We start from the raw sequence: 26,520 nt of genomic DNA, 5'->3' as shown, positions 1-26,520 counted from the left end.
GATGGCCTGATGTACTGCCATCAATTCAGCATATTGGCTACTTCCCCCTATCCCAGAACTTTCCAGAGTTCGCCTAGTACAGGGGTTATAGGCTACTGCTTTCCCATGTCTCTTCTGTCCTAAGTATTTTGCTGTCCCGTCAGTAAACCAAGCATGTTTCTTCTGTTCTACAGTTAGTCCATCATACCCATTATTCCATTTCACTAAGGATGGCACCATCTGTTGCTTACATTCAAGGGGTTTTTCATTTCTCTCAGTGCCAGTGTTCGCCACCGATTCATGTAAAGCCGAAACTCCACTTTTGCCTGCTCTGGACCTATTCTGAATATACCACTTCCATTTGATTATGCTTGCCTCTTGTGCATGTCCAATTCTGTGAGAAGCTGGGGTACTCATTACCCAAGTCATAATTGGAATTCCAGGCCTTAATATCACTTCATGAGCCAGGGTTAGTTGCTCAGTTTCTACTAAAGCCCAATATGCAGCTAACAGCTGCTTCTCAAAAGGTGTATACTGCACTCCAGATGAGGGCAGTTTCCTTGACCAAAAGCCTAAAGGTACACTTCAGCTCTGTTGTTTTTGCCACAGACTCCAATTTGCATAGTCATCTTGTACAGTCACTTGTAACTCCACTGGCCCATTTTGCATAGGCCATAAGTCCAGGGCTAATTGTATAGCAGCCTTTGCTTCCTCAAAAGCTCTACTTTGTTCAAGGCCCCAATCGAATTCATATTTCTTTCTGGTGACTTTATACAAGGGTTTTAAAATTTGTCCCAAATGTGGGATGTGGTGTCTCCAATAACCAAATAGCCCTATGAACTTTTGGGCCTCTTTCTTATTAGTAGGGGTGGGAAAATCCTGAATTTTTTGTCGAGCTTGTGGGAGAATTTCTCGCAGTCCTCTATTCCACTGTATCCCCAAGAATTTTACAGTTTGAGCTGGCTCTTGAACCTTTGCGGGGTTGATTTCCCATCCTTTGCTTTTCATATGGTCAGTTAATAATGCTAAACTCTCCTCCACTTCTTTTATATTCTTTCCCTGTATCATGATGTCATCTATGTAATGTGTAAGCTGTACACCAGGTAGCTTTAATTCATCCAAATGCTCAGCTACAATCCTGTGGCAAATAGTTGGGCTATGAATATATCCTTGTGGCAGGCGTGTAAATGTATACTGTCGGCATTGCCAAGTAAAAGCAAACTGGTTCCATTGCTTGGGGTCTATTGGGATTGTAAAGAAGGCATTGGCCAAATCAATAACTGCATACCAAGTCCCTTCATGTTTTTGTATTCTCTCTATTAAAGTAACCGTGTCTGGAACAGCATCATACAAGGGAGGAGTCACTTTGTTCAGCTGTCTATAATCTACTGTCATCCTCCATGTCCCATCTGACTTTCGGACTGGCCAGACAGGGTTGTTCCATTGAGTAGTTGTAGGGACTAACACTCCTGCCTCAACACATTCTCTTATAGTGTTGGCAATTTCATCTTGCCCACCTGGCACACGATATTGCCTCAAAGTAATTACTTCAGAAGGTTCGGGCAAAGTGATTGGATCCATCTTGATTTTCCCCACTAAGACTGCATTAATGCCTATTTTCCTCACAGCAAATTGGTATTTCCCTTCAGGTAAATTTAAGGTCATACCCTTCAAAATGTCTGTTCCAATGATATATTCAGGAATAGGCACAATAACCACACTATATTCTTTCTTGGGCAACTGTCCAATTTTCATCATCAATTTAACTTGTCTGGCTGATATTTCAGTCCCTCCTAGTCCTGTGATGGTAATAGGAGTTCCATGGCTGAATTTGTCTGGATTCCCATAGATAAGGGTAGCCTCGGCCCCAGTGTCTATCAATGCCCTAGTTACTGTACTTGACCCATTTTTCCAATATATGGTCAAGTTAATGTGAGGTCTGCAATCCAGCTTACGTATTTCCTTAATTTGGGCTGGGGCCTGGCCTGTTTCCTAGTATTCCCTGGCATGTGATTCACTTGGGTATAAAGGTTCACCATCTGTAGCATTTGCAGGAGCAGTTCTTATTTCCCTATCTCTCCTGTTATCGAGTCCTTTATCTCGGTACATCCCGTACAGTTCATTGGTTGGAATGCCATCTATCATTTCAAAACCTACCCCTGCTCTCAATAGAGCAGTGAACATTTCTTTTCTTGTCACTCCATTTTGGCACCAAGTTTGCTGGCTGTTCACCCTTCTCTCTCGAGGAGATCTGTCCCTTCCCCAGTCTCCTAAGTCATGTAACTGTAAAATCTTATTTATCACCTCTGTAAGATGGCTCCCTACTTCCCCAAGTAACAGATTCAAAATTAGTTGTTTATAAGCAGGGGGAGCTGTCCTAATTATTAAATTCCTATGAGGGATTCCTATGGGATCATTGTAATATTTGTCTGCAGTTCCTGTCATAATAGCAGTCTTCATTACCTCCTCCTTTAGTCTCATGATACAATCTTTAAGTGAATACCAGGGTCTGTGCTCAGTGGGCCACATAGAATCATTAGTATATCTCTTATTGCATCCCGCAGCAGCTAATGCCAACAGAGTAGTCCTGCTAGCATCATCTCCTCGCTGATGATGTTCCCTAAAAGCTTGCTGAACTAGAGGATCGTGGCTGATATCTATGAATCTCATACAGTCCCTCTTATCTACTAATATTCCACCGGCCCCTTGATCACTGAGCCTTACCATCCAAGATATTAATGGTTCTCCTACTCTTTGGCTGAATCTTCTCAAAATATCTGTGACCTCTTGTGGTGAGAAATCTTCCTGAAATTCCCTCGTAACTAAATTGCCACCTCGGGTTTCTGTCCTCCTCCTCTCTACGGGACGAACGCTTGTCTGAGTATTTAACCATCTCCCATTCTCTGTGCGAGGGATGTCCTGAACCGTAGTAGCGTTTTCTGTCTCAGCCCCTAATACTGTCTCATTTTCCCCCCACTCGCTTCCCCTGCCACCATGGCAAGGACGAAGCAGGCAATCAGGCTTGGTCTGGGCTGAGTTGGGATGCACTCTTGGCTTATTTGGCCTCCTGTTGCTCCTAGCCACATTAATAGAAAAGTTCTCATCTGAGTCAGTGGGTTCTTGAGCAGCAATTTGTTCTCCTGCTATCTGAGATTCCCCTTCTTGCTGTGGGGTAGGAGTGCCCCCATCTCTTTCACTTAATCTCAATCTTTCATATACTAGCCGGTAGGCTGATAACACTATCCAGCTTTGCCTAGATAGTGATGCCCCTGACTGAATCCCAACCTCTTGTAAACACCTTTCCAAATCCTTAGGATCTCCTTTCTGTAGCCTTGGTTCCCAGTTTTCACAGGGTCCGGCTTTTTTAGCCAATTCCTTTGCTAAGGAGGAATAAAATGGATCCTCCCACCCTGGGATATTCATCTCTTCCTCTGAAGTTCTTCTGCTTCTGAACAGAGATCTTATATCTAGCGATCCCATCCACCTTGTCGCCAAATATATTAGGAAGGCAGAATTTATGATTTCAAAGAGAATCTCATATGTGCCTAAAAGGTCCGGAACCGCAGGATATAAAGAATTCTCTAGGCAGAAGGCAGGAGAACTAAAGCATGTATTTACACTCCACAATAACAAGCCCACAAACCAGTGTCCCCATTTTGATATTTTCATCAAAAGCTTCCAGGCCCAATAAGTCCGCCTTATAAGAGTAACCAGGAGGCCACAGAGAAGCGAGATGGTATAAGGCAAAATCGTATACATGCTTCCCCTCTACGGTAAGAAGATTACCCACTAGCCTCTAGTCAGCTCTGCTACCGGCAGCTCAGCTTTGGCTGTAGGTGTCTCTGGCTCCAACCGGAAAAGGAAAGGAGGATCTTCAAGCCGTCCTCTCCCCTCTTATAGAGTTTTTGACATCATCAAGCGCCGCCTGAACGACCAGGGCCAATTGGTTCTTGACTTGGCCCCTCCCCTAGCGTAGACCACGTTAACATACTTCCCCTCAGCCAGCCCCACGACTCATCACACAGGAAGCTCTGGTCCTGCCCCGGAAGAGCAAGCCCCAGCGTCCAGGGAAGCTCAACGAGGCAAGCTGAGTCACTCAAAGAAAACAAAGTTTCCGGCTACAACATCAGGAAGAACCAGGTCTGCTGCTGAACCCAGTCGGCAGATAACCTGAATTCAAAATGGATGTTCTTGGGGCAGCTAGGTGGTGCAGTGTATAGAGAACCGGCCCTGGAGTCAGGAAGACCTGAGTTCAAATCCGGCCTCAGCCAATTGACATTTACTAGCTGTATGACTTTGGGCAAGTCACTGAAACCCAATTGCCTTCCCCCCTCCAAAAAAAAAAATTAGAGCCATAAAAAATGGACGTTCTTGTATGAACCAAAAACTGGCTATGGGAGAAGTTCCAGGAGGGGACTGAGCATCATTGGAGTAAGCATCTGGCCTTTGAAGGACATCATTCATTTGAATGTAAAAGTTTTGGTATGTACTACCTAACTCTCTCAACTCTTAGTCACTCGGTGTTGACTGGGTGAGTGCTGTGCTCTCCTAGGCACGCAGAGCTCCCCCCGACACTTGGCTATTGCATCACTGGCCCTGACTCTCCTTCCTCTTTTCTCAGGCGGATTTGAGCAGCCTTCCGGAAATAGATAATGCCCTGGCAGTGTTCTGCATGGCCACCTATGGGGAGGGGGACCCCACAGACAATGCCCAGGACTTCTATGACTGGCTACAAGAGACAGATGTTGATCTCTCTGGTGTCAAATTTGCGGTAAGTTGTCCCCCCGCCCCCTTCATTTTCACTATTCTCTGAGGGCTTGTGGGCTGGATTCAAGGTGCTCTGGGACCCTTGGCTAAATGTGCCAATCCTAGGCTGCAGGGCCCTGCTGTCTCACTGCAGATGACCTGGGATGCCAGAGTCCATCACTGTTTGGAAAATAATGACCCGTCATTCCCTTGTCATCACTGCAATCATTGGTGTTGCTGTTGGCAGAAGGGGCTCTGAGCTCCCCCCTGAAGCCTAGGCCCACACCTGGAAGGGAGATGAGTGACACCTGGTCTACATCCTCCTCAGGTGACCCCCACCTGTGTGAGAGGGACACTGGAGAGGGCTGTGCGGTAGGAGGAGAAGGCCAACAGGAAGCGTGTATACATGCAGGGTCCTGATCTTGGGGAGCCTTGGGGGTCACCTGGAGCAGCCTCTCATAGAAACCCATCCTGCATCTCCCTTGCGGGGCATAAGTCAAAGCTGTGCAGGGGTACAGGCGTCTAGGGTTTGGAGCCTCGTGGGGAGTCCTGGGGGCTTACAGACTGGACCCGAGAGGAGAGGGTTCCCTGGGTCAAGGAGGACCACTGCTGGGGGCCATGTTTGGAGCCACAAGGAAACAGACACTTCACTTACAGTGGGAACAGCTGCGGGGCAGAAGGGTATACCAGGCAAATCAGGAACTGGCTTTTCTCTGAGGGGCAGCAAAGGGGTGTCAGGGGCCTGCCTTTAACCCTTGATTGCTGGTCAGCTTGGGTGGGACCAGAAGTGATCTCTGTGACGATTCAATCCCTCCTCCATAAGCTTCACCTCTAGCATGAAAGCCTTGTCTTATCAGTTTGGATGTGTTATGTAATAGCCAAGAGTCTTATCACATTGGAAACCCATCGCATCCCTCTCCCAGCTGGACTCTGAATTCCCCATCCCCCCCAACTCCATCCGTCTTTTCCCACAAAACCAAGATGGCCACAGGATGCGGTGTTATTGCTGCTTTTTCTTTCTGCAGGTGTTCGCTCTAGGGAACAAGACCTACGAACACTTCAATGCGATGGGGAAATACGTGGACAGCCGGCTGGAGCAGCTGGGCGCTCAGCGGATATTTGAAGTGGGGTTAGGGGATGACGATGGGAAGTGAGTAAGCCCAGACCCCACCTGGGGAGGCCTGTGGCCTGGGCCTGGCAGAGCTAAGAGCCCCCTTGAGGAGCGCAGGGCGCTAACTCCCTCCGAAGTTCCGAGGGTCCCTCTGTGCCCTTCGGGGTGATTTCTCCCACATTCACTCCAAAACCTCACTGTTGTTTGGCGCCTCTCTATCTCCTAAGGGCATCCTCTCACTCTTCCTTTTTCTTGGCTTCCTGAGAGCCAGGGGCTCCCTGACCATGGCCAGACATTACAGCTTTGCAGAAGTAACCCCCAAACTGGGCAGTGCTCTTTGGGCTGCTGGGATGCAAGCATTGCATGTTTGTTTCCTTTGGTCCTTGTTCACAAGAGAACAGCAGGGCCTTGGGGTCACTGTCTAAGGGTTATTTTTCTTTGTTCTGTTAAAAACAAAAGTAAATGTGGTTCCCCTGTCCTACTTGGACGCGTTCTTAGTTTTATGCCTGTTTGTAGAGCAGAGCCTGCCAGCCCCAAGGCCCTTCTCTCTCTCTCCCCATCCCCTCCCCATCTGTGTCTGAGTGTCTGTCTGTCTGTTTCCCTCCCTTCCCCCCCCATTCCCTCCTCATTTTTCTCTCTCTCCCTCCCTTCCCCTGCCCCCTCTCTCCCCTCCCCTGTCTTTCTCCTCTCTTTCTCCTTGGCAATGACATTTGGCTTATTCTTTGGCTTTTCACAGCCTGGAGGAAGATTTTATCACCTGGAGAGAGCAGTTCTGGCCAGCTGTTTGTGAACATTTTGGAGTCGAAGCTACTGGTGAGGAGTCCAGGTGAGCGTGGTGAGCTGCCATAGAGGACAGGACAACAAGAAGGGGAAGAGGGCTTGGGATAGTTGGGACAGGTACTTTTGGAGAGAACGAGGAAGCCCGTCACCCTCAGCCAGCCATGGGGAAGCTGGCTGTCCTTGGTCCTCTGATGCCATTGGGCAGAACTGAGACTTAGCCTGGTGACACTTTGGGCTTCTGGTCCCCTCTAGCCCAGTAACTCCAGCAGTCGACTGTACCTGGGCTTTGTGGTTCTGCTCAGCCCAGTGTCTGGCAGCAGGGAATCTGATGGGATGAGATTGTGTCCTAGGGAAGGACTGAGGGTGTGGCCCCCGCAGGAGTCCTATTGAGGGGCCTTTTTGCCACTGGTCTGTACTCTTCTTAAAATGTCCCAGGTACAAACGTATAATGGCCCTTACAGGAAACCAGATACTTTCCTCAGGCCACGTTGTCATTGAGCAGGTCACATCCCTGGGGTGGTAACGAATTGCTCCCCTGGGAGCCTCATGGAATGTAGTACATCCCCTCCCTTCCCAGCGCCCCATTACCTCCAGGGCAAGAGTACCTGCCATCCCCCAGGGAAGGGCTGCTCTCATTTCCATGAGGTCCTTCCTGCCCAGCGTCTACCATTAACACCCATAGTTCTGATGAGATCTTCCAATCTTTGAAGGGAACGCTCTTCTCTTCTGCCCCTCGTTAAGACAGTGCTCCTCCCCTTCTGCTGTGACGCTCTCTACTTTGTCATCATTTCTTCAGATGTAGTTCCCAGCATTTAAGATGTGCTCTGGCCAATGCGAGGTATAGGGGACTTAACCCTGTGGTATCTCTTCCTTCCCTTCCACCTTAGCTAACTGACCAGGTCCAACCTGGGCCTGACCCTTTCTGCTTGGCCAGACAGCTCCACCGACTCCACAAAGTCCACAAACTCCCCCTTTGTGCCGGGGGCTGTCATCGATCCTATGGGCCTCACAATGAGCAAAAACACCATCATAAGACCCCAAGATGGCATCATGGCATTTGCCTAAAACCTCTTTTTTCACATGAACCACACATAGGAAAAGGTTTTCCCTTCCAATCTGTTTATGCAGTTGATTTTTTTAACTGTGTGCGTGTGAGACATTAGAGGTGACCTTATCAAACATCTTGCTTTGGGTTCACTCTTCCTAGCACTTGCAAGTTCTTGGGGTTTTTTTTAATGTTGTGTCATCCAACATGGAAGTTATTCTTCCGCTTTGCCTTCTGAAAAACCAGTGTGAATTTGTAAAGATATTGAGCTGGGATATTGCCAAGGCTGCTTCCTGGGGGCCCTCCACTAACGCCTTCTCTCCCTGTTAGTATTAATCTATTAGTCACCACACCCACCAGCTCCACATCCCTCTCACTATTGCAGTCCACATGCCTCTCTTTTGTCTACAAGAACAAAGCTGTGTTGAAATTCAGGTAGCGTGAGAAACTGTTGAAATCTAAAGAGCCTGTGACTAAGGCCTTCCCTTGCATGACCCAGTCTCGTCACCCTCTGAAGCAATTACTCCCATATGTAGGTTTTGGAGGGCCCTTTAGTGGTGAGCCTGGGGCTTTCCAAAAGAGCCTTCTAGGCCATTGACCACTGCCCTTTCTCTGGGAGGACCAGCTGGAAAGCAAGTGTTTCTTTGCCATGGTTATAGTGAAGTGAGTGAAGTGTCTGGGTACTGGCCTATGGCTCAGAGATTTCAGGCACCTCCTTTGGGCCTCTCTCAGCTCTCAGGATCTTCCCCCAGGGCAGCACTGACCATCCTCAAGCACTGTTTCTGCCATCTCCTCCTGTGGAATGCCCCTTGGTTTAGATGCAGACTCTCACCCTGGGCTTAGAGGCCTAGTTAGCCAAACTTCATCTCCTGCTGTTCCCTGCCTGGGACACACTTGCTTTGTCACACAGGGCCTGCCCTGGCACGCAGTAGCACTCAGTTGAGAAGAGTTAGGTTCAAATCCTCACCCTGCTGGTGATCACCTGTGATCTGGGGCAAGCCACTTCACCTGAGCTTCAGATTGCTCTTCTCCAAAATCAGTGGTCAGACTTGGAAGACCTCTCTGCTCCCTTGGCTCCAGATCCTATGACCCGCCCCCCTCCTTATTTTCCCCCAGGTTTTATTTTCACATCACATTCTTCTTCTCCTTCCCTTCCCCCCACCCCATGCCCACCTCCCAAGGGAGCCTGCCCTGGCAACAAAGGAAAAACAAGCTCTGGCTGGTCAGTGCATTGACTGTGTTGGGCATACTGTGTGCAATCTGACAGGCCCACCTTGGCTCCATTTCTTGCCCATAATTAGACAGTGTTGGAATTTTTTCAGAATGATTGAACCAGTTGATAATCGTGTGCCCATCTGCAGATTCTGGTCTTAGGCAGCTGCCACATCGTGGGCGTGATGGTTGTGATTCAGAACATTTTTTCATGTAGTTATTAATCACTTGGAGTTGTTTTGAGAACTGATCGTGTTCACTGCACACTTACCTGTTGGGGAATTATTCTTGGCCTCAAATAGTTGTGATAATTTCCTCCATATCTCGACATCAAACTTTACTTCCCTTTTCTTTTACATTGAGCCTGGTCTTACCTCAAAAGGAAACTGCCTCCTGTTGATTCCCCCTGGTTTCAATTGTTCCTTACGTCCTCATCCTTCAACTTTGTGTTTCTTCATATTCATTTTTTGCACATGGGAAGTCCTTTTTTGAGGAATATCCTCTTTCTCCTTGAGTAGACCCCAAAATCTTAGTGGGCTCACCCAGCCCCCACCTTCTGTTTTGTGATCCTCAGCCACCAGGGTTAGTGTATGGGCAGTGAGTCCTGGTTCCCTGACTTGTTCAATTCTGCCTTCCAGTATTCGCCAGTATGAGCTAGTGGTGCACACGGACGAGAACATGAACAAAGTGTACACTGGGGAAATGGGCCGGCTGAAGAGCTACGAGAACCAGAAACCGTAAGTCAGGGTCGCCAACGTCGAAGTGGGGGGCTGCCCTTTAGGACCTGCCCTGCCTTGGGCATGCCTATCTGGGGCTATGCTCCCCCTCCCCCGCCGGGGTGGACAGGGGAGGGGTGTGTGTGTGTGTATGTGTGTGTTTGTATGTGTGTGCTGGTGCATGCACATGTGCACATATGACCACATCCTAGAAGATAATAACGCTTAGCCACCAACCAGACTGAGGCCTTGGTTGAGATTAAACAGCCTGTGTTTGCTTTGAAACCATTTTATCTTCTGCCTTTGGAGATGATCCCATTCGTCCATACGTGTCTCTCTCTGAGAGAAGCCCAAGCACAGGCTGTCCCGAGATTCATGGGAAGCAGCAGGAGCTGGGGGAAGGGAGGCTCATCAGAGGGATCTAGAGGGTTTGGTTCAGGACCCTGACCCCAGGCCAGCGGCCCAGTGCAACAGTGAGTCAGGCGGCCCCGTGGCCTTCTTGTTCTACCTTCTCTCTCGGGTTCAGGGTCCCATCGATAGCGATTGTGTTGTGAGGTCCAGGAGGCTACATAAGCCTACAATTATGTCCCTAAAGGCATTGACTGGGGTCCAGCAAATGATACCAAGGGCAAAGGTCTGTGTCAAGGGAGTTGGATTCCTAATCAAAACCTAATCAAAGGGTTGATTTGCCAAAACTTCCCCGGGTCCTTGGACTCCATGTCTGTGCTGAATGACTCTGACACAGAGCCGGCACGTGTGCAGAGGCAGCTGACCTGCAATCACCTTTGGAGCTAACAAACAGGGAGCAGCTGGGTTCAGTGCGGAGGTGCAGCCTGACTGAAGGTCTTCCCCGTGGCCTTCTCTTCAGCAGTATTGCTGACTGAGTCCTGTGGTGGCTGCTGCCACCTAGTGATCACCCAGTAGGAGCAGCACACAGTTTCATCAGGAAAGGGATACTGCAGTGGAGTACCCAGTGCTGTGATTATTTTATTTGGGCTTTGAGAAAGCCTTTCACCATGAGCTAAAAGGGAAATTCGTAGATTTGCTCTTTTCGGGGATAGGCTCTACCATCTAAACTGAGCTCCACGGAGAGGATCTGGGGTGCTGGGCAGGGGGAAGGAGGGAAGGAAGGAAGCATTTATTAAGAGCCCAGGATGTGCGAGGCTCTGGGCTAAACACCCGAAAACAGGATCTCATTGGCTCCTGGGAGGTTGGGGCTATTATTCCCATTTCACAGCTGAGAAAACTGAGGCAAAGGACTTCATGACCCCGGGTCACACCGCTCCTGAGTGTCTGAGGGCAGATGTTTTCCTGAGTCCTGGCCCAGCGCTCTGTGTACTGCGCCATTTCACTTCCACAGAGGGAAGAAAACTTGGCCTGGTAGCAAGAGTGGAAATCACATTTTTCCTGGGCCCTCCCTGCCCTGTGGCTGCCCACCCTCTGTCCAACCACCCCCTCCCCCAAAGCAGGATGGCCTGAGCAGAGGAAAGAATGGGGCCTCAGACTCTGACAGATGCTGCCACCCGGGTGCTTATGGCTAAGAAAGCTTCTCTGAGGACTTGAGGCTCTTCATTTGTTCGTCTCCCAAAGAGGCGTTTGTGAGAAAGATGCCTTGTAAACTGAGGGGGCGACGTAAGCTCAAGCTGCCCTCCTCGACTAAGAGGGAGAAGAGAGGAGGCAACCCAGCAGGTGACTCTGCTGGCCCAAGAGGTCTTGTGGGATTTATGGTCCATGGCTGGGGCCATCCTGGAGGAGGCCCAGAGAGAACGGGGCAGGTTGGGATTGTTAGCTGCCATTGGCTGCGCTTCTGTGTATGTCCTGGCTTCATCCCACCTTGTCATTGTGCTTTGGGACACCTGAATCCCAGATGGGCCAATGGAGTTCTCTCTCTTGCAGGCCTTTTGATGCCAAGAATCCATTCCTGGCTACCGTGACCACCAATCGGAAGTTGAACCAGGGAGGGGAGCGCCACCTCATGCACCTGGAGTTAGACATCTCAAACTCCAAAATCAGGTAGGAGACCCCACCCATTGGGCCTTCTGACCACATCAGTTCTGGAGCCGGTGCACCCTCCTGCTGCTGACAGAGGCAGCCTGGATATGCCCCTTGGAAACATGGCTGGGCTCGGAGTTCTTACATCCGTGTGGCCTTGGAAGTCATTGCCCCTGGGCCTCAGCTTCTCATCTGCAAAGATGAATGAGTGGTACTTAGATGCTCCAGCTTTGTTTTCCATCCCCAGGTACGAGTCTGGGGACCATGTTGCTGTGTACCCAGCCAATGATGCTTCACTTGTTAATCAGCTTGGAGAGATCCTGGGTGCCGACCTGGATGTGGTCATGTCTCTGAACAACCTGGATGGTGAGTCTGCCCATTCCAGCAGCCGGCATGGCAGGGGTTCGGCTCTCTTGTCTCCTTTCTATGAGAGCCTGGGCCGGGGCGTTGGGCCAGCTGGAAGCCAGAGGTCAGGAAATAGCAGCCCAAGAAAGCTCTGAGCTAGAGCTCCTCCAGCAGGGCGTGCGGGACAGTTGGTCAGTCAACGAGCACTTAGTAAGCGCCCGTAGTGCCAGGCTGGGGCAAACCCCAAACTGAGCCACACAAACCTGCCTCCTGCCCTCTGGGAGCTCACGCTCTGTCCAGAGGAACTAACCTGTAGAGATTAAACACCAGTCAATTCAGCATAGTTAAATGGGAGAGGAGGGGCAGCTAGCTGGGGCAAGTTTTATGTGGAAGAAATGTGGTGCTTGAGCTGGACCCTACAGGGATTCTGTGAAGGGGAGGTGAAAATTAGGGGGCTGGATGGTCTCTAAGGCCCCATTCAGATCTCACATCTCTGGTTTTGTGGCTCCCTGGGTTGCACAGAGCAATCAGTGCTGTCTGCCATAGGCTTATTGGATTACCAGGTCACTTGCCAAATTCTAAGGAAACCAGAGCCCCCAACCAGATCCCTGTGAGCCCAAGGCAGTGGCCAGCTCCACGCAGAGTTTGCGGGCAAGATCATCCTGCACTCTTCTGGCCTTTTCTCCATCACTTTCTTTCCTGGCCCTCTCAGACCATTGTCCTTAATTGTTCCTTGGTTCTGTGCCACCAAACAGTTGTGAAATTGGCTCTTGGAGTGTGACTAGCTGCAGAAAGCCTAGGGTGATCTTACAAATTGTTCTGCCAGGGAGATTGTGTGGTCGGAGGCAGGAATGTGTTGGAAGGAGGGTGGGGAGGATTCTCTTTCCTTTGTGGTGCACAGTGAAGTCTGGCCTTCATCTTCAGGGCATCTACATTCAGGAGCAAAAAAAGGTCTAAATATGACTCCTTTTTGACAAAGAGATAATCATAATACACTGGGCCCTAGAGTCAGGAAGACCTGAGTTTAAATCCGGCCTCAGACACTTGACACACTTACTAGCCGTGTGACCTTGGGCAAGTCACTTAACCCCAATTGCCCTGCCTTCCCCCCTCCAAAAAAAGAAAAAAGAAATAACTGACATTTCTATAGTTCCTTAAGGTTGGCAAGGAGCTTTCTATATATTATCTCATTTAATCCTTACAACAACTCTGTGAGGTAGGTACTAGCCTCATTCTATAGAAGCTGAAGCAATCAGAAGTTAAGTGACTTGTCGAGATCACCCTGCTAGTAAGTGTCCATGGAGGGATTTGAACTCAGGACAACATCCCTATCCCATTGTAGCACTTAACTCAGGCATGGGAATCCACAACCCCTAAAACCAAACAGAGGGCTGCATCAGCACTTGTGATAGCCCTTGCCCAGGAATTGGGAAATGTTCGTTCCTGCTCTGCTTCGTCCAAATTCTTGCTTAATGCCTCCCTCCCCTCCCACCAGAGAAATCTCCCTTTTCACTCAGGATCCTGAGCAGAGGGGCCCTTGTCCCCATTGCTTATTCCTCACCCTTCCTGGATGGAGGAGGTCGTTTAGTCCTTGTGCTGAAAAGGCCTCCCACTGGGTTGCAGGCAGTTTGGGAAAGCAGAAATAACCAGGATTCAGCAGCCAAATCTATTTGAAGGCTGCAGGGGCCAATGGGTCCTTTGTTCTGGATGGATAAGTTTGGCTTTTTGAGAGTCTTTTTGAGACATCTCTCCTCAAACTCAGTTTGCTCAATGAAGTAACATTCTCAGTGTCGCATCACCCTTTGGTGTTCATTTTATTGCCTTTTTTAGGAAACCCTAAATGCCTCAAGGCTTTGTTCTCACCAGCTACACACAGCATTTAGGATTGCCTTGTGTGGGCCATCCATGTAGGCAGAAGGATTTTTTTCCACTTGAGAGAAGCAGTTTTCCCTACGTATAATCTACTAGCACACATGCAAGTTAGGAGGGAAGAGCATGGAATTAGTGTGGCCAGCTTAGGAGCCCCAGAACTGCCCAGCATTAGACCGGAGAGCTTCTTTGGGAGTCCGACTCCCTAATTTATCAGAGAGGTAACTGAGGCCCAGAGATGGAAGAGGATTGCCTCGAGTCACAGAGAGACTTACCCAGCCTCCATTTCTGCTTTGCCAAGCAGCCTTTCCTGGTTGGCTCAAGCATCGGTTGGTCCCAGAGGCCACCAACCTAGCCAGCTGCATCCAAGCAGGTGGAGGCTGATGTCTCAGGCCCTGAGAAACCCCCAGGAGAGAGACGAGGGAGAAGAGTGGAAGTGACCGGCCTGGGAGCACAAAGGCTGAGGAAGCTAGGAGCTTCAGTATTCCAGATGGGGCTTTGTGACATGGTCCTGGGGTGTGTTTGTGTGTGTGTGTGTGTGTGTATACATACAAAGTATATATGTATGTGTGAGTATGAGTGTGTGTGTATATATGTAAGCATATAATATGTATGTGTGTGAATATAATATGTATGTGTGTGCATATATGAGTACATGTGTGTATATGTATGTGTGCATAGATGTATGTTTATATGTGTGAGACTAGGCCATGGGGGTGCATGTTTGTGTGAATATGTGTGTGTGAGTACATGTATGTGTGTGTTTGAGTGTAAGCACATATGTGTATGTCTGTATATAATATGCATGTGTGTGAGTATATGCATAGTGTAAATGTGTGTATATGTGTATGTGTGTTTATATGTATGTATGTGCGACGGCTGTGTGTGTGTGTGTGTGTGTGAAAGTGTTTAAGAGTGCCTTCATTGGCAGCCTGAGCCCAATCAGGCCAGCAGGGGACAGGTCCCAGGCCTGGCTGGGTGTCCACCAGTCATGGGTCTGTGTGTCTTGCAGAGGAGTCCAACAAGAAGCACCCGTTCCCCTGCCCCACCACTTACCGCACAGCACTCACCTACTACCTGGACATCACCAATCCCCCCCGGACCAACGTTCTCTACGAGCTGGCGCAGTACGCGGGGGAGCCAGCCGAACAGGAGCAGCTCCGCAAGATGGCGTCCTCGTCGGGCGAGGGCAAGGTGAGCTCTCCCCGGCCCCCAGCCTGACCCTGCTTCCTCGGCTCTGCCGGCAGCCTTGCTCCTGACCCCTCTCCCTTCCCTCCACAGGAGCTGTACCTGAGCTGGGTGGTGGAAGCCAGGAGGAACATCCTGGCCATCCTTCAGGACTCCCCCTCACTGCGGCCCCCCATTGACCACCTGTGTGAGCTGCTGCCCCGCCTGCAGGCCCGCTACTACTCCATCGCCTCCTCCTCCAAGGTGGGTGTGAGACGGATCAAAGGCAGCCCGATGTGCGAGGGACTGGACCAAGGCCACCCTGCCGGCAGCAGTGGGTCCTCTGTGCTGCTCAGTGACGAGAGCCGGAGTCCTCTCCGGATAGCCCAGGAGAGCCTTTGGTCTCTGAGCCTCAGTTTCCGAATCTGTAAAATGGGATTAACAAGCGCAGATACCCCAGTGCTGTCCTCTCACCCTGCACCCCACAGCCTCCTGCTTCGTTTTCTTGCCCCTTCAAGGTGGCCTGGCCCAGTGCCCAGCTCGTAGGCATCCAGTCCGTGTCTGGAGGGGGTGGGGAGACGGAAGCTCCTCAGTGAGAGTTTTGGTGGGAGGGAGGTAGCCCTCTGGGGGGGGCTCCGAGTCGGCAGGCACGAAGCTGCTTAGCATCTGGGCTGGTGAAGCCCTTGACTGCCTCTGGCTTCTTAACAGTAAGATGGCAAGAGCGCTGGGACTGCTGACCTCCCAGGGCAAGACAGACCCTTTCCGTCCCCAGGCTCTGGGGATGCAGGTGCAGGTGAAGCTGCCCCCGCCACATCAGGGGTGATTTCCTTGTGACAGAGAACTCCCAGGCACACTGGTACCTTCTCCCCAGCTCCATGAAGCGAACTGCTCAGGGGCAGGGCCTGAGGCATGCTCTCCCGGCCCTCCATCCAGTCTCACCTGGTGGCACTTTGGGAGGGAGGGTGCTCGGGGTGGGGCAGTCAGGAAAGGCTTTATGAAGTCCCTGTTCGTCAGAGTCTGTGAGGGGAGACAAGGAGGGAATACATGGCTGGGCCAGGGGACAAAGGGCTTTTAAGGCCAAACTGAAGGACAGGGGAGCCGCTGGAACATAGAGGGAGGGGAGGATGTGGTTAGCCTGGAGTCTAAGGAAGATTCTTCTGGCACTGGTATGGAGGATGTCTTGGAGGCAGGGAGGCCCAAGAAGAGGCTGAGGAGAGGCTCTGAATTTAGGGGGTTGGCTCTGTGAGGCAGAGATGGGATGGGTGTGAAAAATGTTTGAATAGACATGGGGAGGGGGAGCTCTGTGTGTGTGTGTGGGGGGGGCATGTCAAGAAGAGTGGCGCCCTCCCCAGAATTAAGGGAGATGGGAGCAGGGGTAGGTTTGAGGGGAGAGACAATGAATTCTGTGCTGTCTCCCCAATTTCAGAGACTGGGGGAAAAGGAGAAGAGAGGGAGGTGATGCCAAGGGCTTAGACAGGAGGGAGAAAAGGTGAAGGGCCTCAGTTTCCTCAGTAAAGTAAAAAGCGATTCCTAGCCAGGGAATGGGGTAGCCTGTTGGTCTGATGGGAAGGGAAGGTTTGGAGCAGCCTCTGGGAGAGCAGGGCGACGGCGAGGGTAAGGATTTCAAGCTGTTTGGGTTGGTGTCTGGTCCTTTGAGCAGGGGTCTCAGCAGGAGAATTGGGGAGCTGGAAGGACAGCAAGCAGCCGTGTGCTTGGGGCTCACGTTGGGAGGCAATGGTGGAGGTCTCTGCCCTTCCCCAGACAGCCCCTTCTCTTCCTGCCGCCCCTCCAGGTTCACCCCAACTCCGTTCACATCTGTGCTGTGGTTGTGGAGTACGAGACCAAGTCTGGCCGGATCAACAAGGGTGTGGCCACTAACTGGCTCAAGGCCAAGGAGCCTGCCGTGGAGAATGGGCACAAGGCCACAGTGCCTATGTTTGTTCGAAAGTCACAGTTCCGCCTGCCCTTCAAGCCCACCACGCCTGTCATCATGATTGGGCCGGGCACCGGCATCGCCCCCTTTGTAGGCTTCATCCAAGAGCGGGCTTGGCTGAAAGAACAGGGTAAGGCAGGCTTCTCCCCCTCCTCCCCCGGCACGGGGGGCTAGGCTGGTGCCAGTCCTCAGCCCACCGGGCTCTGCAGCACTCTGGGTCGTGGCGGGGGGGAGGGGGGGGCCTGTGGTCAGCCCCCCCGCTCTGGTGCCCCCAGGTAAGGAAGTCGGCGAGACCGTTCTGTACTACGGCTGCCGGCGTTCGGACGAGGATTACTTGTACCGGGAAGAGCTGGCCCAGTTCCAGAAGGATGGCGTCCTCTCCCAGCTTAACGTGGCCTTCTCCCGGGAGCAGGACCACAAGGTGGGGCCGCGGGGGAAGGAGAGAGGGATGGGGGCGGGAGCGAGGCCCGGAGGGAGGGGGAGGCGAGGCTGAGCCGGCGCCCCAACCCCGCCCTCCCCTGGCCAGGTTTACGTGCAGCACCTGATGAAACAGAACAAGGAGCATCTTTGGCGACTGATCCAGGAGGGCAACGCGCATGTCTATGTGTGCGGGTGAGTGCGGCGCGTGGGGGGGGCGGGGGGCCGGAGCTAGACGTAGGCGGGGCCGGAGGTGAGGTCGGGCTGGAGGGGGCGGGGCCGGAGCCGGAGGAGGGCGGGGCCGCTGGCTGTATCGCCTTCCTCCGCTCCACCAGGGATGCCCGGAACATGGCTCGTGACGTACAGAATGTGTTCTGCGAGATCGTGTCCGAGTTCGGGGGCATGAACCAGTCACAGGCTGTGGACTTCATCAAGAAACTGATGGCTAAGGGGCGCTATTCCCTGGATGTCTGGAGCTAGGATCCGCCCGCCCCTCGCTGGGGACTGAGAAGGGCCGCGGGGAGGAGGAGGCCTAGGGACTGCTCCCAGCCCCCCACCCCGCCCACCCCCTCCCACCCCAGCCCACCACTAGACCTGTTGTACCGAGTAATCAGTCCTTTTCTTACTGCCTTCTCACTCTTACTAGGTTGTTTCCACTTGGCCTGACCATGGGGGAGGGGGAGAGTGAAGGGCCAATTTTTTGTGGTAAGCCTGACCAGGAAGGCCGAGGGGACCACTGGAGCACAGCCCACTGGCTGTCAAGTCCTAGCTAACGGTCACTGTTTAGTATGCCCCAGGGGGCAACATGGCTGCTTCTGCGCTCTTGGGGATGTGGTGGGGGGGTGGGGATCAGAGCAAAGCCTGCCTCCTGCCCCAGGCCGTGGCCCTCTACCTCAACTCCCAAGTACCACTGGGATTTAGAGTAGGGAGCCCAGTTCCCCTTCCTTTTGGAAGAGGAGGGAAGGGATTAGGCTGATCCCTACCCCAGTGACTTTGAGTCTAGGATGCCTCTGGCCACTGCTCTCCCTCTCCCAAAGTGCCCACCTCCTTCCCTCTTTGTGTGGGTTGAGAATCCAGAGGCCTTTGGCCTGTTTCCCGAGGCCTTGAAAGACCAAGGCTTGTCAATGGGGAGGTGTAGGAGGGGAGAGGGGTGGGGGCAGCCTCAGCCTCAGGGCCTGTGCCCGATGCAGGCGATCCTAGTGCCTCAATGGCTCCCAGGCCCTCCTTCCTTTCCCGAGTTTCCTTCCTGTTGGCCCTGGCCTCAGCTGAGAACCAGGCTTTGGAAAGAGAACTCTGGGTGTGTACCACAGAATGTCCAATGAGTGTAAATAATTTTGAGATCTCCTTGACCCTTGGAATAAAATTGTTTTTTTCTGTATCTGTCCTTGAAGTAGCTTTTACTTGTGTGAACAGCTTTGGCACTGAGCTGTGGAACCTCGTGCAGCCCAGCTGTTCCTTGTGGTGTGAATAGGGGTTATGAGAGGGCTTTGTTAGTGATGTTCCTCCTCTAAAATATTAAATGTGAAAACTGAATCAAATATCCTTGTGTTGATTTGTTCACTGTGAAAATAGCTAACATTTCCCTGCTGCTTCCCCTGCCCCCCTATTGGTTCCATTGATGTACTGAGCCCAGGAGTTTGGGAGATGTTGTCCTACACCAAGAACAAGTCCCTGGGAAGCCCAGGCCTTCCCTCCAGCTGCCCAGAGTGTCTGTCTCCAGGACCATAGGTGCTGCCTTGGCCTGGAGTGCTGGGCATCTCTGCTCTGTCCCTGGCCGATTGGGACTAGCAGGCCCACCTTGGGCACTGCCAACATGGGGCTGCCCTTCTGGGGCCAATATGAAAAGGCTTCCACTCCAGCTGCCTCCAGCCCGAGTCCATCCCTTTATTATGGCCATGCTTCTCGACTCCTATTGCTTCAGCACCAAGGCACACAAAGGGCCTGAGGGTAGGAGGTGGGAGATCTGGAACACTGAGGACGAGGGATAATAAGAGAATCTTTCCTTGGACCCCACAAGGCTCAGGACAGGAGCTGGCTATGGGCAGAGGGGCCCAGTCTGGTGTAGCTGGGGAGGCAGGTAGGGTACCTGCCCTTACCCAAGGCTCCATCATCCCTGTGGCTCACTGGCTTGGTCAGGTGACTGGGGGTAGGGGAGTGAAGGAGGGAGAGCAGGGCTGCCCTGGGCTCATTTGGGGCTCAGTTACGGACTCTTCTGGGCAAGGAAAAGGTGGCAACTGCCATGACCTCAGCTCAAGGCAAGACCAGGGGACTGGGGCAGAGCTTGTCCTGTGCCTGGCCCCAGGCTCAGTCCTTCTTGTTTCTATGTTGGCTGTGGAACTTCTGGTGAACCACCCGTAGAGTAGTGAAGAAGTTACCAAGGAAGAGCAAGAGGAAAGGGAGGCCGCACATGAGCACCTGGAGGGAGAAAGGGAGGCACGGCAGACGTCAGCCACCTCTGGTTGGGTAGAGTGGCCCCTGGAGGGCCTCCTCCCCTCCCCGGGCAGCACTCACCTGCCACTCCTTACACTGTGGCTCTCGGGCCAGTTGGAACAGGGTCACAGCATTAAACAGTTGCCAAAACTAGAGAGGAAGAAATGGTGTTGAGGCTGGGCCTGCCCTCGGCCTCCTGCCCCTTAGGAGGGGTGTCCCAAACCTGTCCCCAGCTTTTTGCTTTGGACTTAGAGCTAGGGGGGACTGAGACTGGGAGGAAGGTAAAGGGCCTGCAGACTCACGTGACCAAAGAAGAGAAAGGGGAGGAGGAAGGTGAGGCCCCTCCACATCCAGGACTGGAAGCCCTCTGGCAGAAAGAAAGGACCCAGCGTTAGCAGCAGCACCCAAAGGGTGCTGGCTGCCAAAAGCCAGGCCCCTCTGCCAATCCAGGGGTCTCTGAGATTGGTGGGAGAAGAGGGGGCAAGGAAGGAGAGGCTCCACTCACCCACAGTGAGGTCCATGTTATGCCTCTCACCCAGGGCCCGCAGGCGGTATAGACAGCCACTCTGGTAGTAGTATTGAAGGAACTGTACAAAGCCTGACAAAGAAGGCCCAGAGTGAAGGCAGTCCTGTTATAGAGGTGCTTACCGAGGGGAATTAGGATCCTCTTCCTAAGCCTCCTCCTCCTGGCACTTAGGAAGGCACAGTGACACCATCCTTCACCCCACCCCCGTGGCTCCCTGCACTCCCCAAGGGGGGCAGGTAGCAAAGAGATTCTCAACTCTACCCCGAGGTAGTGATGGGGGATTGGGGAGGCATGTGCTGAAGGTCCTTGGCCACAGTCTGAGACACTCACTCTGGTACATAGAAAAGGACAGGAACTGGTTTCGAAACTTTTGGTACATGAGTCCATCGGGCCTGAGAGGAAGAGAACAGGGGAGGAGGATGACCTAGAGAATGACTGGCCCGGTTCTGGGCCGTCTCCCCTCCCTCCTCCCATGGCCCTAGGTCCTCGATGTGAGCACTAGACTTGGGGATGGGGACACCTGGGTCTGAGTCCTGGCTGTGGGACTCTGTGAAAGTCACCCCTCTTCCCTCCATCTGCCACCCTTCCCTATACAATGTGATCCCTGGATGAGATGACCTCAGATGCCTTCTAGCTCTGACATTCAGTGGCTCTGGGGAAAGGCCCAGGAAGGAGGTAGGAAATCCCGAGGGGGCTCACCACGTCAGCATGACTCCGGATAAGAAGGTGGAGACATAGTGATGGAACACCCACCAGCCTTTGATCCTGACATGGGGGTAGAAGGACTGCTCAGCTTCCTTTCCCTCATACCCTCCGCCCTCACCCACCTCTCCCAAAGAGTAACATGGGGGAAAGGAAATCCTTCCAACCACTTCCTGGTGACTTTGGTGAGAAGACAGGGACAGGCTACTCACTCCCATCCACCCACCTCTTAATGGAATTCCACCTGGGGCATCAGAGGAGAGAAAGATGCAGTAACCAACCCAGGAAGGGGAGGAAAGGGGAAGGGAGGGGAGGAAAGGAGAGAAGGAAAGAAGGGGAAGGGAAGGGAGGAAGGGAAGGGCAGGGGAAGGAAGGGGAGGGGAGAGGAGAGAAAGAAGGGGAGGGGAGGGGAGGCAGGAGAGGGAAGGGCAGAGGATGGGAGGGGAGGGCAGGGCAGGGGAAGGCAGGAGAGGGGAGGGGAGGAGAGGAGAAAAGAGGGAAGGGGAGGGGAGGGAAGGCAGGAGAGGGAAGGGCAGAGGATGAGAGGGGAGGGCAGGGGAAGGAAAGAGAGGGGAGGAAAGGAGAAAGGAGGGAAGGGGAGGAGGGAGAGAGGAACGGAGGGAAGGCAGGAGAGGGAAGGGCAAAGGATGGGAGGGGAGGGCAGGGGAAGGAAGGAGAGAAGAGGGGAGGGGAGGGCAAGGGCCAGGCCAAAGGTGTGTCTGGGGGTGGAGGGAGGGGCTCACCGGGACCCATTGTTAATGAGGATGCTTTCCCGGATGGTCAGTGTGCAATAGTACCACACCAACAGGAAGTTGAAGGTTGCATCTGTCACCCTGAGGATGAGAAAGAGGAACTGGAATCTAGCTTGGGGTGGCAGGGACAGAAGAAGGAAAATGTGAGGAAGCTCATCAGGCCCTGGGCTGGAGGCCTGGCCAGGAGTCCCCACCCAGCCACCCACTATTCAGGCCTGGTACGCCCCAAGGGGTACCTAGAATTGAGGAGGAAGCGGCAGGTGAAGGAGATGACTATGAGGATGATGGTGAGGTAAAGCTTGAACTTCTCATACTCATCCTTGTAGGCAAACCTGTAGGCAGGAGGCCAGGCTGAGACACCCATGTCAGGGGGCTGGGGGAGGGGACTGTGGGCCCAGGGAAGGAGCTGGAGCGGAGCATGATTCAGTCCCCTCATTTCAAGTGGGAGAACAAGGCGACCCAGAGAGGGCAAGGGGCTGGCTACAAGTCACACAGCTAGGAGGAGCAGAGCCAGCGTTCTACTGCAACTCTCCTGACACCACAACCTGTGGGCCTTCCCTTCTAGAAGGGGCGAGCTCAAGAAGGACATGGGGAGCAGGCCAGGGAAATCCAAGGTTCTGGACGCCCTCTGGCCACAGGGACATGGGGCTAGGTGGCGGGGGAAGGGGAAGATTACTTAGCCTGCTTGCTGAGGAGTGTGACGTTGACGCTTCCCAGGACAAGACTCAGGTACAGCCTAGAAGGAGGGACGTGGGGGATGGGAGTGAGGAGGGGCCCTGGTTCTGTCCTCCCAACCTTGGGCCCTCTGGGGCGTGGCAGCCATCCTCTCCCATCAGGCCAGGGGGGAGCCCTTGGCAGCTATGGTCCTCCCCCACCCCCAGCACAGCCCTGACTTTAGGGATCCGAATGGAGTGGGGTTACAAGGAGAGGCGAAAGGCAAAGGCTCCCCTCCTGCTGCTGCCTCCAGAGAGGGAGGGCTGCAGAGAAGGGACTCGTCTCCCACCGGCCCCATCTCCGTACCCATTTTTCTTGGGCAAATACGCCTCCATGTCAAAGAAGACCCCCTGCCGCTCTTTGATAAGGTTCTCTATCTCCTGTACCATTTCCTCCTTGTCGGATGGGATGGAGCCTCTGCATCTGCAGGGTACAGTGGGGAAAAGGGGGCTTGGCCCAGCTGCCGAGAAGCTCTGGCCAAAGCAGGGGCTGAAAAGGCAGGAGTTTCAGCAAACCTGGCAGTCAGTCACTCTCCCCCCACCTCCACACCACCCCTTCCTGGCCCAAAGGGCTGCCGCTGCTAGGGTAGGACACCCTGATCAGCCTGGGACATGCAAAGCTGGCTTCAGGTTTCTCAAAGCGCTGGCCGCCGGTCTCCTTTCCAGGCCAGGAATCCCCACTTTACAGATGAGCAGCCAGTCAGAGGTCAGGCTTCCTTGTCTTGCCTCTAGGTTAAGGTGGAGCCCAGCCCAGACTGGCTGGGTTCTCTGCAACAGCCCTGGGGCCTCCCCTGGATCAGAGAGGGCAGTGGAACTGGGCTGGTGCCACCCAGCCCCCCACAGTCACATACTTCTTCAGGGTCAAGGCCAGCTCCTTGAGTTTCTTCTTCTGCCGGGCGATGGAGGTGGAGCAGCTACTTTGCAGCTTGGTCAGTTGCTCCAGCTGCAGGCGGTACTCTCGGTGGGTCTCCTGGGGGCAAGGTAGAAGCCAGGGCTGAGTCAGGGGACAAGACTTGGGGACCAAGGGGGAGGACTTCCAAGGTGAAATAGGAAGGATTCCTGAAGGCCCCTCAGAGGGCCTGGAGTCACCAAGAGAGGAGCCAGGGAGTTGCAGACATCTGGCTCCCAGGGGTGCCCTGGCTAGGCTGCCCTCCAGGCCCTCCCCATGCCCACCGAAGAGCACCAAATACCATCCCCATCAGCCAGCAGAGGAGGCTGCCATGCTGGGGGCAGGATGACTGGCTCAGTCTGGGCCCTGGAGTGGGTCTGCTGCCTGAGGGGAAGGTAAGGGGGAAATGACAAAAGAAGCTAGGCCATTCTGAGGGAGGCTCTACCTTCTTCCCCATGGCCATGTTCATTTAACTCTTGGAGAACAGAGATTTCTCCTGCCACTCCCTTGGTGAGGCACTGAGTATAGGGACAGAGAATATCAGGGCACATATAAAGCAAGGAATCTCCAGGCAGGTGGAAGGAGCATCCCCCCCAGTCATCTCTTCCAGATGGTATAAACACAAGAGGTCCCCAAACCTCTGTGCCTTGTCTCATCTCCTGCATCTAAGGCCTACTGTATCTGTGCTGGGTAACATGGAAACCAGCCCATTGGCCAAGCAGGCCACCTCCTCCAAAGAGGCAGCTCCACCCATTGCCTGCGCCCCGGCCCAGGGATCCAGAGGAAGTCCCATCCATGTGTCCCTCCTATCAGTGAGCTAGAGGCCCTCCCTGCCAGGTCTCTCCCAAGCCTCCCCAGCAACAAGGATGGCCCTGGATATTCTGCCTTAAAAGGCCATTCGAAATATCTAATGACTTAAGGGGACAGAAGTTGGCATTAGGGTAGGGCAGGGATCGTGCCTTCCCTCAACGCATCAGGAGTTCCCTAAGGATGAAAATGAAGCCTCATTTCCAGTGCTAACACAAGGCTCTGGGCCCAGCGGGCCCTTCATCTGCAATGGTGAGTAACTGGGTAGTTGCCTTATTGGGCCACAAAGGGTGTGGACAGGGGAGGCTCACCTTCAGCCAGTGCCTGCCTCCCTCCCCTCCCATCACACCTGGTTAGTGCCCCCGGAGGCTTCCTGCTTTTAGGTAATGGGGAAAGCTGGAGCAGTAACTGATAGCTGGGGGAAACAAAACATTCCAGCTTCCCTTCACTGGTCCCTGCCCTTGTGGATTAAAGTTTGCCAACTTTCAGCCCTTGGACCAATTAGTGCACATCCAAAGCTGAGCCTCAGTGCACCCTGGGCACAGGCCGTATGTGACCTTCACCCAAGTTCCTGCTGAGGGGCCCTTTGCCCTTGGGGGTGGGACTCTTAGAAGAGATTCTCGATTTGGGATTGGCAAATGGTCAATGTGAGCAAATTCTCCAGGGTCCTGGCCGTAGTGGGCCAGAGAAAACCACTACCCAAACTGGAGAGCCTCCATGTTTCTGGATAAAGCTACCCCCAAATGCCAGCACATACATTTTGGTCAGGAATCAGGACTGAAAGCTCCCTGACAAGGAACACTCAGAGAGTGCCAGGGGAGAGGGAGGCTGAGCAAGGGTTCCAGGTGTGGCCGACTCAGTCCCCAGTTCCCATTGAATCTGGGCTGTGGCTGGCCTAGGCAGGTGGACAGGAAGGCAGGAGACCCTTTGGTGCGTGGCCTGGCAGCCCAGGGGGTAAGGCCCACTGGCCTGCTCAAAGCAGTTGCAAGGCCACCAGCCTGATGGGTCAAGGGGCACACTGATGACACTTCCCCAGACTTCTGGCCCAACTCCCACAGTAGTCTAGCTGGCCAATGGGCTGGTTGGCTTGGTGCCCAGCAGCCAGGTCAGGGGGGCACAGTAGGGCCGGTTAGCTCCGAAAAGCAGGAGGTGGGATGGGCCAGAGGCTCCTGACACCCAAGTGTGTCAGACATAAAGTTTCCAAGGAGGGCAATGGAGTTGGGCCGCCCACTCGAGCCCCTCCAGAAGGCTGACAAATGCCTGCTTTTTAATGACAGCTTTCCAAGCAAACAGCCACAATCTGGAAATGCCTGTGGGAGCCCACGGGAGGGCTCACTCCATAGGGGTCAATGGCCACATATGGACGACTCCTCTGGGCTGTCCTGCCTTCCTGTTTCCACCCTTTCGATTATAGATTAAGGTCCCAGGCGTGTGTGAGAGACCCTGGACAAGGCACGGGAGGGTGGCCCTAGACTTCTGTGGTTCCTTCTAGCTCGGATGAGCATTCTACGGCTTTAAACGCCAGGAAGGACAGGGTGGGGGTGGAGTGGGGACTCAGGAACCCTGGGCTCCACAGGGAGAATGGAAGGAGGAAGTCAGACGTCCTGGCTCGGCTCGTGGAACTCCGGTGTGAGTCCCCCCAACCCCCCACTCCCTGGGCCTGTTTCTTCATCTGTAAAATGATATGGTTTCACCAGGGGCAGGCACTCGGATTCCGAACGCCAGTTCCCCCAACAGACCTTGGGTGTTCTTAACCGGTCAAACCAGGGGACTCAAGCGGGGCCGACGGACCTCTGCAGCCAGGGGCGGCCGGAAAGTCGTCCGGGGCTGCCCTGCTCTCTCCCTCACTCCCACCAGGGCTCCCACCGCCTCCCTCCACGCGGCAGCCAGCCCTTTTCTCCGCCCGGCTAGGCGAGGCCCGCGGGCAGCTCCAGAGGGTCCCGACCCTCGGGATGGGCAGCCTACGCTGACCAATCGGGGCCCGCACCTGGCCGGCTCGGCCAATAGGCTGCAGGGGCGGGCCCCGGCCGCTCACCTGGATGCTCTGGAAGTCCCGCTGCAGCTCGTCCCAGTCCCGCAGGCAGGCGCCCACCGAGGGGGCGGGGGGGCCCTCCATGAAGGCCCCGCCGCTCCCTGCCCCCGCCGAGCCCCGCGCCCCTCGCCCTCTTCTCCAGCCGCCGCTGCCGCTCCCGCCACCGGCGCCGCAGCCGTCCTCGCCGTCCACTTCCGGGGTCCACGCCGCTGCCGGCGGCCAATGGGAGGGGGCGGGGCCTCGAGTTCGGCGGGCCCCACCCCCGCTGCCTGGGCCAATCGGGGCCCGGGCCTGGGGAGGCGGGGCTCACGTGCTGCCCCGTCCCCGTCCCCGTCCCCCGCCCGCCCGTGGCCGGGG

At 53.9% G+C, this 26,520-nt stretch overlaps 2 protein-coding genes across 3 annotated transcripts in view; one reads left to right on the top strand and one right to left on the bottom strand.

The window, feature by feature from the left end:
• Positions 1–18,850, top strand: part of LOC118856910 (NADPH--cytochrome P450 reductase) — a 94,619-nt gene extending 75,769 nt beyond the window's left edge. For both annotated transcript variants that reach the window (XM_036767462.1, XM_036767463.1), the window contains exons 5-16: positions 4,601–4,750; positions 5,751–5,875; positions 6,573–6,662; positions 9,512–9,610; positions 11,486–11,602; positions 11,829–11,947; positions 14,808–14,989; positions 15,077–15,226; positions 16,755–17,025; positions 17,171–17,316; positions 17,422–17,507; positions 17,648–18,850. In XM_036767462.1, the coding sequence (XP_036623357.1) occupies positions 4,601–4,750; positions 5,751–5,875; positions 6,573–6,662; positions 9,512–9,610; positions 11,486–11,602; positions 11,829–11,947; positions 14,808–14,989; positions 15,077–15,226; positions 16,755–17,025; positions 17,171–17,316; positions 17,422–17,507; positions 17,648–17,792 (1,680 nt within the window). In that variant the 3' untranslated portion in view covers positions 17,793–18,850. The remainder of the gene's footprint in view (positions 1–4,600; positions 4,751–5,750; positions 5,876–6,572; positions 6,663–9,511; positions 9,611–11,485; positions 11,603–11,828; positions 11,948–14,807; positions 14,990–15,076; positions 15,227–16,754; positions 17,026–17,170; positions 17,317–17,421; positions 17,508–17,647) is intronic.
• A 322-nt stretch (positions 18,851–19,172) lies between these two features.
• On the bottom strand, positions 19,173–26,295 carry TMEM120A (transmembrane protein 120A). The gene is made up of 12 exons (XM_036767464.1): positions 26,167–26,295; positions 23,287–23,405; positions 22,743–22,859; positions 22,399–22,458; positions 21,959–22,054; positions 21,714–21,803; positions 20,968–21,033; positions 20,599–20,660; positions 20,248–20,340; positions 20,045–20,109; positions 19,824–19,892; positions 19,173–19,727 (listed from the first exon to the last, which is right to left on the bottom strand). Exons 1-12 carry the CDS (start codon positions 26,245–26,247, stop codon positions 19,617–19,619), a joined length of 1,029 nt encoding a protein of 342 aa, XP_036623359.1. The 5' UTR covers positions 26,248–26,295; the 3' UTR covers positions 19,173–19,616.
• Between the last annotated feature and the right edge of the window lie 225 nt (positions 26,296–26,520).

Source organism: Trichosurus vulpecula, chromosome 7, assembly GCF_011100635.1.
Source record: "Trichosurus vulpecula isolate mTriVul1 chromosome 7, mTriVul1.pri, whole genome shotgun sequence".
Taxonomy (NCBI): Eukaryota; Metazoa; Chordata; class Mammalia; order Diprotodontia; family Phalangeridae; genus Trichosurus; species Trichosurus vulpecula.
The sequence above is the reverse complement of the archived record's forward strand: the minus strand, read 5'-3'. Positions and strand labels throughout refer to the sequence as shown.